The sequence below is a fragment of the Pezoporus occidentalis genome, unplaced genomic scaffold, assembly GCF_034315485.1.
Source record: "Pezoporus occidentalis ecotype Australia unplaced genomic scaffold, CSIRO_AGI_Poc_V1 ctg159, whole genome shotgun sequence".
Lineage (NCBI taxonomy): Eukaryota > Metazoa > Chordata > Aves > Psittaciformes > Psittacidae > Pezoporus > Pezoporus occidentalis.
The window spans coordinates 1,201,108-1,213,301 of NW_026913415.1; the positions used below are offsets into that span (position 1 = coordinate 1,201,108).

At 46.3% G+C, this 12,194-nt stretch overlaps 1 protein-coding gene across 2 annotated transcripts in view; it reads right to left on the bottom strand.

The window, feature by feature from the left end:
• Positions 1-12,011, bottom strand: part of NPTN (neuroplastin) — a 57,760-nt gene extending 45,749 nt beyond the window's left edge. Inside the window, exon 1 of one of the 2 annotated variants that reach the window (XM_062612135.1) lies at positions 11,782-12,011. In XM_062612135.1, the coding sequence (XP_062468119.1) occupies positions 11,782-11,869 (88 nt within the window). In that variant the 5' untranslated portion in view covers positions 11,870-12,011. The remainder of the gene's footprint in view (positions 1-11,781) is intronic. The other variant, XM_062612134.1, reaches the window with a different exon arrangement.
• Positions 12,012-12,194: the final 183 nt, after the last annotated feature.

Genomic DNA, 12,194 nt, shown 5'->3' on the forward strand with positions numbered 1-12,194 from the left:
CTTTTATAGCTCTTTAAAAGCTATTTCTCTCTGTCCTGTCATTTTTGTTCCATTCTCCCAACTAATTCCCTTCCTAGAAACCAAAACGGACTTTTTTTTCCCCTTACTCCATATGGCTCAAGATTGAGGTCACTAAATCGATCCTGGTATTGCTATATATAGGAGCTTCAGGAGTCTGAGACCCAAAACATGCAGCTTTGCTTAAAACTATCTTCTACACTTAAGTGAGACCAGAAGTTGCTACTGAGCACTACAGAACTTGCAGCAAAGTGTTGGAAAACCTGTCAGTTAAAATCTCTCAAATTAACTCTGAAAGTAAACCATTGATACTGTATATCTGAGTCTCATATTAGGTTCACTACCCTCAAAAACAGGGAGAGGTGCAAACTGTCCCATCTATATCAAGTAGTTTGTTTCTAGAAGCAAACAGGCAGGAAGGGAAGGCTGCATTAGCATGTGCTATCCCCTCTACCAGAGTTACAGGGGAAGAAAAGAAAGAGTTGTACCATAACCAATCTAAACAAATAACACAATAGAAGGAAACTATGTATATATTACCTATTACCCTCATCTTTGACAACAAGCAGAAGAGCTCTCACAGTACCAGAATGGTTTTGGTATTTCACGGAATCACAGAACCACAGAACGGTTTAGGTTAGAAAGGACCTTAAAGCTCATCCAGTCCCAACCCCTGCCATGGGCAGGGACACCTTCCACTAGAGCAGCTTGCTCCAAGCCCCTGTGTCCAACCTGGCCTTGAACACTGCCAGGGATGGGGCAGCCACAGCTTCTCTGGGCACCCTGTGCCAGCGCCTCAGCACCCTCACAGGGAAGAGCTTCTGCCTAAGAGCTCATCTCAGTCTCCCCTCGGGCAGGTTAAAGCCATTCCCCTTGGCCTGTCCCTACAGGCCCTTGTCCCAAGCCCCTCTGCAGGTTTCCTGCAGCCCCTTCAGGCACTGGAGCTACTCTAAGGTCTCCTGTTCAGGAGCCTTCTCTTGTCCAGGCTGCCCCAGCCCAGCTCTCAGCCTGGCTGCAGAGCAGAGCTGCTCCAGCCCCTGCAGTAACTCCATGGCCTCCTCTGGACTCACTCAGGACTGCCCTCACCAATTGCCATGACCTTTCACTTAGCCTTGTTGAACTCCATGAGGTTCACACAGCCCCACCTCTCCAGTCTGTCCAGGTCCCTCTGGGTCCCATCCCTTCCCTCCAGTGTTTCAACCATACCACACAGCTCGGTGTCATCAGCACACCTGCTGAGGGTGCTCCATCCCACTGTCCATGTTGTGACAAAGATGTTACAAACACTAGTCCCAACATCCATCCTCGAGGAACAGCACCCACCACTGGTCTCCTAGTTTTTTGAGGAATGCAGCTTTAAGGGCATTTTTGAAAACGCTGGTGTCAGACCAGAGACCAATGGTCACCATCAGGCCTGCACGAAAGGGTGAAGCTTTTAAGAGCAAAAGGGCAAGTTCCTGAATGAAACAAGAAACAGAAATAACTGGCAGTGTTAGTGTCTAGATTATGAGGACCAAATAGGCACCAGATATACCACTTCCTAAAGTGGAATGAAGCACAAAAGGAATGGCACCCTGAATGTACCTTTCCCTTAGTGCAGATTTAGAGCAATTACAGAAAGCTCTCCAAATATCACTCAAGTGTCTTATTTATTCAAGTACTTGCCAAAGATGACCCTTTCACCTGCAATTTAGAAACATCTGTACCAAGTCCTCCAGTATATCCAAGACATACTCAGGTTTTACCATAAGGTTAAATAAAGTCCCTTGTTTCTAATGGATAGGCCATATACAGTGCAGCAGACAGCAACAGCTCTGCCCCCGAACCCAATCCCCCCTGGAGGAAAACCTAGTGTGGGATGGGAGCCCTAGCTTCCCAATTTACATCCACAGGGAAGAATCCATCCACAGGAGGCTTCCAAAGACCAGGTGCTCTGAGTCACAGACCCAAGACGTTCAGCAGCTTCAGGACTCTGAAAGCACTGCCCCAGGGCAGCTCTCTTCTAGTAAGTGCTAAACCTCAACAGCAGCCAGCTGCTGAACTGGCTCTTTATGGAGCCTGGCAGGCAGAACAAGAGGAAGAAGGCAGCTGCAGAACTTGTCTTGCCATATGCAAACCCTGAATAAAAGGATCTCTCCAAAGAATGAGCTTCCTATTTATTTCCTAGAGTCATTAAGGTAATCCATCACAAGTCTAAACGGAGCTGCCTGATGGAGCCCACACTGCAAGTCTTCAGCTACAAACTTGAGAAACAGGATAATGTCTCAAGCTCAGAATAAAACCTGGCTTATTTGGTGACTATCTGGCTTAAAGCTGCAATTTGTACATCCTGTTACCACATTTCTTACTATACTAAACCCAGCAGTCTTGCTTTATATATACACATTTCTTTCCTCCGTGTCATTTATTCCTGGCTTCGTTTGATCTCAGCCTCTTAACTCTCTCCTCAAACCTCACTGGAATACTTTTCCATCTTTTTCTGCTCTACCCTCCCCTTTCTAAATCAAGATTCCACACGACTGCACAGAGGAAGAATCAGGGCAGAACTAAAAACCATTTCAGGTTACATCCCGTGATGCAAGTTTTTCCTATTTCAAACTAGACCCCCGAAATATGAATTAATGTCATCACACATCTATAAAAATCATACAAATAGGTAACATTATAAAATGTGAGAGTGGGAGTCAGCTGCTTGGAGGCTTAAAGCAGAGGACAAAAAGCTATCCAGTTTCCTGCTTTAGTTAAACCATCTGCATATTCGGGTTAAAAAAACCTCAAGCAGACAGTAGCAACCAAATGATACCGAACAGGAATCTGCTACCCTTGCAGGAAGATACACAGAAACCAAGATCAACAATGTAACTGCAAACTGGATGTAATTCTTTGCTCCATCAGTCTGCATCACCTCCTGGTAACAATGATTCCAACCTGCTCAAACAGGGAATTAAAAGTGGCCCATCTTGTGCAACACTGGGGATTTTTAGCTACTCTCACCCCAGCAGTAATTCGGGGGAAAGATAATCCTTGCCTGGCTGATCTTGTCAGTCTTGTGCCCAGCTTTCACAGTGCCACAGAGAGCTGTCTATCACAGATCAAAGCAATCCTCACATAGGGTTTCTTTTGTCCTTTTTCAACTACGGTTCATAGAATCCCAGCCTGGTTTGGGTTGAAGGGACCTTAAAGCTCACCCAGTTCCAACCCCTGCCACGGGCAGGGACACCTTCCACTAGAGCAGCTTGCTCCAAGCCCCTGTGTCCAACCTGGCCTTGAACACTGCCAGGGATGGGGCAGCCACAGCTTCTCTGGGCACCCTGTGCCAGCGCCTCAGCACCCTCACAGGGAAGAGCTTCTGCCTAAGAGCTCATCTCAGTTCTCTTCATTATCCTTTGTTGTATGGAGAATTAACAAAAAGCACCTTGAACAGAAAACAAACCCACCCATATCTCATTCTCCTGGTGGCCTTCACAGTCTCAGATCTTGTATCAAGGCACCTTTCTTTCCCAGGCCAAGCATCCCTACCTCACACACCCATCTCTGGAACAGTCTTCACTGCTCTTTTAAGCTCTGGAATGCAATATTAATTTCAGATTTTCCTTAAGTCAGAAAGCATCATGTAATATTTTAAACCATTATGTCAGCCATCACACACTACGTTTAGCATCATAGAATGGTTTGGGTTGGAAGGGACCTTAAGACCATCTAGTTCCAACCCCCTGTCATGGGCAGGGACACCTCACACTAAACCACGTCACCCAAGGCTCTGTCCAACCTGGCCTTGAACACTGCATCATGGAAAGCCAAGAGCCATTACACCACTTGCATGAATTTAAGATGACTAACAGCAAAAGTGCAGCTGAGCTCTGATTTGTAACTACATTTAAACCAGTTTAGCCTCACTCGATTATTCGTTTTCAACTAGTATGATGGGAATTCAAACACTTCTCCATTTGCACCTACAGAGGTTGACTACCCTGGTTAAGCACCACAAAGCTTTTCTAACAAACCAGGCAAAAAAAAAATCCCCCATTCCCAGAGTGCTCAGTCAAGTTGGTATCTACTGGGGGTTTAAAAATGCACTCAAGCATCTGGTTTTTCAAACTCCTGCTGTACGCCTTCACTGAATTATTTCAGTCTGCCATGGTGTCTGCTGGGAGACTGCAGCATTGCCAAAAGCCTTCTCGAGCTCTTTTCTAAGCTCTGCAGTTCAATTCTCTCTAATTTAAAATACAGTGCAAGTTTTACCAACTTCCCAGAATTAAATCCTTTTTTCACCCACTGTAACTGGGGTTTTGCACTGATTGTATCACACCTTCCCTTTTCTAGATCATTACAGAATCACAGAATGGTTTGGGTTGGAAAGGACCTCAAAGCTCACCCAGTTCCAACCCCTGCCACGGGCAGGGACACCTTCCACTAGAGCAGCTTGCTCCAAGCCCCTGTGTCCAACCTGGCCTTGAACACTGCCAGGGATGGGGCAGCCACAGCTTCTCTGGGCACCCTGTGCCAGTGCCTCAGCACCCTCACAGGAAAGAGCTTCAATCGCCCCTGCTTCAGTTTGAACCCATTACCTCTTGTCCTATCACTACAGTCCCTGATGAAGAGTCCCTCTCCAGCATCCCTGTAGCCCCCTTCAGACAATGGGAGCTGCTCTGAGGTCCCCACACAGCTTCTCTTCTCCAGGCTGAACAGCCCTAACTTTCTCAGCCTGTGGCCTCAGCGTGGCCTCCTCTGGACTTGCTCCAACAGCTCCATATCCTTCTTATGTTGAGGACACCAGAAGTACACGCAGTGCTCCAAGTGTACTTTCCTTCCTCTTATATTCTCATGTCTTCAATAAGTCTGTTAGAGAAGGCAGTTAGTTTCCAAACACACACACAAGCTATAGGGTGAGCAACCACGATCCCCGTGTGCACTCAGAGCTAGAAATAATTCACAAGATGTAGGAATTAGTAAGTAGCAAGTAGCTATACTACTTAGCTACACTGAGTAGCATTTTGACTCAATAGTTTTGGTAATGTGGCATTTTAAAACACGTAATGTTAAAAAAGCCTGTATGAATTAGAGCAATCCAAGACCTATTTTTCCTTATTCAAACCAGAACGGGACATTATAATCTGATTTTCCTCTATTAAAAAGGTCTCAGGATGCAAATCCATTCAGTTGGTCACCTACTACCCTCGACACTTCCCTCATCTGGAATGTTTGTTCTTCTAGAACATCCCTGCTTTTTCTTTAATTTATCAAAACGTTTTCAACTTGGTATCAAAAGGTTTTCAACTTGGTATCAAAAGGTGGCACAGTTGATAGAAACCTTGTGTCCCTGAGATTCCACGTTACATACCCAAGTCGCAGCTACACCTCCAAAGAGAAGACAGACCTCTTCCTCCCTCCTTCAAAAGCAGCTGCAAAGCACAGCTCGGCTATCCCACCCCATCTCAGCATCAAAGCTGTTAAGAGGAGGATAAAGGTTCTCCTGACCTACAGCTCTTCAATGGTGTGCCACTTGTGTCATATTTAGTCAACATAAACTTCCCAGGATCAGAGGCCACTTTCCCACACACACCTTCAAGCAGCCAAAACACTGTGCTGGTATGATGGTGCCGTTTTCCACTGCATCCTGAAGAGGAATGGTGTGGAAGAAAACCATCTTGCTCTCAAAACCCTTCTTAATTCTAACAGAGATCTCCATCTTCTGTCACTGCATGATGAAGAACCCTTCACAGATTCAAAAGTTACTGTCTTCTTTTCTTGACCGAGTTTATGTCAGAGTGTAAGTGGTGACTTCAACCACAGGGATGAACCAAATAAGCTTCAAGCTTATCAACTGGGCATGAATCTTTTAAAGTCTACAGTAGTTATCTTACATGGGGATAAAATACTTTCAATTTTTGACACAGACATTTAATCCAGGCTGGAATTATGTTTAGACTCCATCTCCTTCAACACCAAAAGGTCACGCAGTACAAGACATCCAAAAAAGTGTTAGAGTGAAAATACATTTCACATATCAAATAAGATTAGTAAAGGCATGCAAACAGTATTTCAGACAACTGTTGTGATTTGAACAACTGGATGTTGTATTTGACAAGCAGCTTTCATAACTCTTGAATTATATTTTCACAGCCATTCTCCCTCTTCTAACTTTAGACCTTTATGAAAGGTATAAACTGACTTTATACAAGCCAGGTTTTATATTCCAGAATTAACTGGGGGAAATGCCAAGCCACTACAATCACCATGGAATCCTGAGATGCAGCTTGGTTAAAAGGGGTTTAACTCAACATATAAAGGTTCTTCTCAAGCATCTAATAACAAGGCTGTGTGCAGGATCAGATAATAAAGGTGCACATTCAGCCCCCAGCTCTGGCAGGAGAAGCAGCACCTAAACCACTGGTGGGTTTCTGGTAGCAATGCCCGCACAACTCTGGTGTGGGCAGAAAGCTCAGGTGGATGGAGAAGACAGGAAGGAGATCCTGCCATCACATATGCTGTTCAAAACAAAGCACAATCATAGAGGAATCAACAGTCTCAGGGAAGAGCTCTAAAACCAGGTTACAGGTTGCTTTGGAAAGTTTTGGGGGTGTCAAGCTGCTGGGTTTAATTCAAGTCCTCCTGCAGTCCCTGTGGAAGCTGGGTGAATGGAAAAGGGCAGACAGTGCCCATGTTTAAAACATTAAAATGGAAAGATCATGGAATTGCAGACCAGCCAATTCAATTTTAGTCTTCCACAAGAACAAATCTGCTTGGAAGTGCTCAGAAACACAGAATGGCTGTGGGGAGGGAAGAACCGAGCTGTATCGATACCTATGGTTTGATACAGCCCATGACTATCTGACCTCCTGCTACAAAGTTAATAAAAACCAAAGGTGACTCTAGAGGAGAAAGAACAGAAGCAGTTTTCCTAATTTTAGTAAAGCTTTTAATACTTCCCTATACAAGGGCCTCATAACCAAAAATACAATCTCATTAATGTAGCTTGGTGTATCATGTGTGTGGGTTTTATGCGATACAGTACGCGAGGAGATGGAAAACAGAATGAAATAAGACTGATGATGGGCTCCAGGGGTCTCTTAAGCAGATAAAACCAAAGCAAGCTGAAGTAGGGGAGCATGCTCCAGAAGATAAAGACTTTCAACAGCTGGAGGAAGACATCAGAAGCAGGTGAGATGCCACTTATCAAGAACTACTCAACTTAGGTAGTAAGAAACACAAAGTAGCAGTCCTGCAATGCAAGATCTGACCACCACAAAGGATCCCACTGGACGTGAGTCAAATGTTTCACAATAAGAAACCTTGTTCTTAAGGTCTTGTGATGCAAAGGGGAATGCCATATGCAAGACACATCGAGTGATCCTTCCACTCCACTGAACCTTGGTCTGGTCCCAACTAGAAGCATCCAATTTTACACATCACACTCCAGAAAACGTGACTGAAGAAAATGTGCAGAAAAGCAGCAAGAAGGCCAGGAAAATGCAGTTTATCGAGAATAACCATGACAATTCACCTGCACAGAATTGCTGATGAGAGATAACAACCTCCTCCTCCCCATTCTAAAAGGCATGAATAAGAACAAAAAGCCTAAACTGATAGGAAAACAGGTTTGGGTTAGATTTACAGAAGAACTTTCCAGCCAATAGATAACAGAAGCAGCTTATCTAACTTTCAATCAACCGTGGGAGCTGCAGCACCTCCAGCACTTGGAAGTGAAGAAGAGCTTGAACATTGTGGCTTTACAACCCAAGGATGAATCACAGGCTAGCATTGTCCTTTACAATGGAAGTTCTTACAATTGCCTCCTCTGAAGTAGTACTTGCAGCAAAAGAAACAGCTCATTGTGAAGGAGATAATGCACCTCATTCATGAATTTCACAAGAAGTAGTCTTCATACAGTAGGATGTTGTAAGGACAGTTAACACTCAGTATTTCAGCATTGAAATGTAATTCACGAGTCCCTCCCTTTGAGTGTTTCTTAACATAATTAAAACTATTGTTGGACCTCTCAGTTCTAGCAGTTATATCCTCTTTACCTGTTACTGAGATCTGTCAGAACTCAGTGCAATTTCAGTGTTTAGGCATTAGTCACACAGCTTGTACTTAACTTTCCTATGCAGGAGTGGTAGGAGGGAGAATGGCAACGGTGGGAAAGAGACCAGAACTTTGAACATTCTCCTCGAAGCTCAGCCCACACTCACGCTCCATAAATGCTGTATGAAACTGGTTCTTAGTTTTATCTGGAGACCATTAAAGTCATGTCAGAATACAATCCGTGCAAAATGGATGAGAATCAGCAGTCAGAAATAGCGTTACAAGGATAAAAGGAAGGGGGTTTCGCTTGCTCTTTTAAGAAGGATCTCATCTTAAGCAATCACTCTTCCCTGACTTTATGGTCACTTCTATAGTGGCTTCTGCCAACAGAAAAGCCAGGTTCCATTTTTAGCCAGCTAGTTAGTTCCTCCTCACTCATCCAGAGGAGGAGGAGAGCAGAGCTAAGCAACTGCCACCTAACTTAATCTGTATTTCCAGCTTTGCACAACCCAAGTCATTTTATTAAGCCAGTTTTCAGTTTTACAGATGTGATGAAATGTAAGATTTCCCTTCTCTACACAATACATGATAGACTGGTTTGAAGTGCACTTTGCCAGACCAAAGCTCTGAAAATGGAAGCACTGGAAAAACTCCTAGCGATCCAACTCACATATTGGTGCACTGAAGAAGCACTGCGGATTTCATGGGGGCAGTCCAAGCATCTATTTTAGATGACAGTAAAAAAATACAGCATTGCTCCTTTAAATCCAGACCTTCTAAGGTGAAGTATTAGTACACTAAAGTCTTTATTTTTAAACAAGGAGCTGGAGAAACAAAGGTATTGCATAGGTTAACAACCAACAACTGGAAAAGACATGTTATTCATCACCAAAAAGCAAGCAAAGTACCATTCCATGAGGAAGATGCTTTCTGTTTGAAGCTCTAAAGTGATTTTCCAGCAAATACCAATTGCAAACTACAGGTTTAACACAGATCTTCTTGACAGACTGGCTTTTTCCAGCTGTTCCTTATGCCTCTTCTAACTGCCTTCTGTTACTCCACCAAACTATGCTCTGGATACAAGTGACAAGCTGGTGTGCATCAGAAATGCAGCCTCAAAGAACCCAACAAGTCCCTCTGAATATTCAGGAAAAGTTACACTTCTGCCATGCAAACTTTCCTGTGATCTTTAGGTGCTTATGAAAAAGCTTTAAAAAACAATCCATGCAAGTGTCAAAAAGCTATTCCAGTTTTAGTAAGCTTAAATCCATAGGTGAGTCTGATTCAGAGTATTCTGCACTACATTCACTCTGGAAAACTCCCTAGCAATTCTTCAGCCATCTCCTGTCAGAAGCAGACAAAAAAGGCAGCTTTCCATAGCCACTCAGGATCCTACTGGGCATTTTCTGTTCCAGGTGAGTGGTGACCTGCCCTGCAGCTCCAACAAGTACATTATGGTTCTTTCACCATCCTAAACTTGTGTGGTGTTACTGTACATTCAACAGCACTTGGGCTATCAGCTTTCACTACACTGACAGCTCCGTATCAATAATGGATAAGGGGATTCTTGCATATACACCCTGGGATCCTTCCTTATACCTTCAAAGCACACACCTGTGTGTTAGACATGTTATGAAGGAGTTGTCACTCACATACTTGCACACATCTGTTCAAACCACATCTTTTCTCTAACAACTTACAATGAGTACACACAACTCAGGAAATGGCTGTACCTGCTCTTCATGCCAAAGCAAAAGAGGAATTGTTCAGTCTCATGAAGCATTTCTTGCTGAAATAAAGCAAACCAACCAGTTCCTCTGCAGGAGGGCCTACAACCGTGAAGTTGGCTTTCCTATCTTAGAACAGCATTCAAATTGAGTAAAAATTCAACAGCAGCAATAAACCTTATTCAGAAGGCTCTCCACCTTTCAGTTGGCTTCAGAATACTCTGCTCCTTTCCAAGATGATTTGCCCTCACCCGAATAAACCCCTACAGCAGTGCAGAGTCTCCCTTCCCATTTAATTGCTTGGATGACCCCAGTTAACCAAATAAAAATAAATAAGCTTTCAGGCTCCACCTGGGCTCTGCAGTCTTACCTCATGCCAAGAGCAGCTACTGCTTGGTGAGCTTCCCATCAGGAATGGAAGTCATGATTTAGACAACTGAAAGGCTTTCCATCTATCCCAAAAATTCATTTCATTGTTGACCTCCAGACACATAACTACTGTCAAACACCACATGCTTGCACTGCCTACCAGCTATTTGGAACTGTTATAGCAGCTGCCAGCATTTGACGCCTTGCCTGCTAATTCTGCACAGGAACAGCTTCAGGCACACGACCCATTTAACTTGCTTGTCAGAAGATTGCTTTCCTCCCTCCACCCAAATACAAGGGGAAACCCAGCACGGGCAGATTAACCCTGCCGTGAGGATGCTGCCACACAGCATCTCCGTGACAGAGAACCAGACTTTAGCCTCGTTCCTGGGAGCTCCTGGAAGCCAGGTCCATAATTCCCATTGAACTCCAGTGGAATTCGGCCACACTCTTTTAGGCTCCACAGAAAGTCCTTCATATTGCAGAAAGCCACAGCTTCCATTCACACAGTGTGGATGCCACAGCTGCTTCTGTTTGGTTAACAGAGACATAAGGCTCAGCTCTGGCTTCAGACTGCCAAACCTGCACGTATAATGGCAATAATTCTGATCTGGGCTCTTTGGGACATTATTTCTTTCATCTGCATCTCTCCCATTATTGTCCAAGATGCTGAAAGCCCCAGTGTTTCTTCTGCAGCAAACAGCCAGCTAAGCTGACCTCATGCTGCAAGGCAAAATTCACCTCAGCAGAAGGAAAAAGCTAGGACTGAGTTACATCTGCAGATCAGGAAAGAAGGATGAAACAATGAAAACCTGGTATATTAGTAAGGGACCCATCCCTTTTAGGTATATGTTCCTAGCACACATAGACCGGAGAGCCTCTCATGAGCCAAGCTGCCTGCTCTTCACAGCATTTGCAGGCCAAAGCATCCCTGCCATCAGCCTCCCCGTGATGCTGCAGAGGAAGCCGCTCCAGAAAGCCCGTTCTCCCGAAGCCTGGAGCAGACAGAGCCCCTGGAAGGCGGCCGTTCCATCCGCGCTGCAGGAGCGCGCTCCGAGCCGGAGGCTCGGCTAGGCCAGGCCAGCCTCTTGGCCCCACTTTGTTCTGCCACTAATTGTCATGCACTTGGCTGCAAGCTCATCGGGGAGGAGGCACGGTGCGCTACATTTAGCTCATGCTATCCTACGAGGATAGGGAGAAGGGTGGCTTGCTATGGGTTTTTTTTTTTTCCTCCTTCTTCTTTTACGCTCCTATCAGGAGACCTCTTTAGTTGCTAAGGAACTACGGGTTTATTGCATTATAAATGATTTAAGGCAGCAATTAAACCGGCAGATGCAGGTTCAGTAGGCGGGAGGAGATGTTCCATTTTACCGGCAGCACGAGACGCCTCAGGAGAAGCGGAGGGAAGGGTGGGGGGGGACACACGGGACGACCCTCTCCTTCAGCCCCCCTTTCCCTTCACCCTGAGGGACCTTAAACACGGGGGATTCCCCCCTAAACCGGGGTCGGACCCCGCCTGGCTCAAGGGGCAGCCGCCGAGCCCTGGGCTATCGTGTTGTGTGTCGTGTCCCCCCCCCCCAGGCTGACTCTCGTCCCACCGCCATAGCAAGCCCCACAGCAGCGCGCCCCCCCCCGCCCTCACCGTTCTGCGCCGCGGCGGGTCCCGGCAGGAGCGCGGCCGTCGCCAGCAGCAGCGAGAATGCGGCGGGGAGCGGCCCGGAGCGCGGCATCCTTCCGTCCGCGGCCGGGGAGGGGAGCCAGGAGGAGGAGGAGGAGGAGGAGGAAGGGGGCGGCGGGGTGAGGCGGGCACCGGCGGGCGCGCAGCGGCTCCGGCTCCGTCCTTCTCCGCCGACCTCCTACCGCAGCGCCGCGCCAGCTCTCGCGACGCCGCCGCCGCCTCTCGCGAGATTTGACAGGGGCGGGGAGGCGGGGGGGCGGCACTGAGTGGGGAAGGGGGGAGACGCGAGGCCGGACCCCCCCCACCGCCATGTTGGAGGCCGTCACCCGTCACCGGCCGACCCAGCCTTTAGCCTCCCGTCCTGAGGCGCCGAGCAG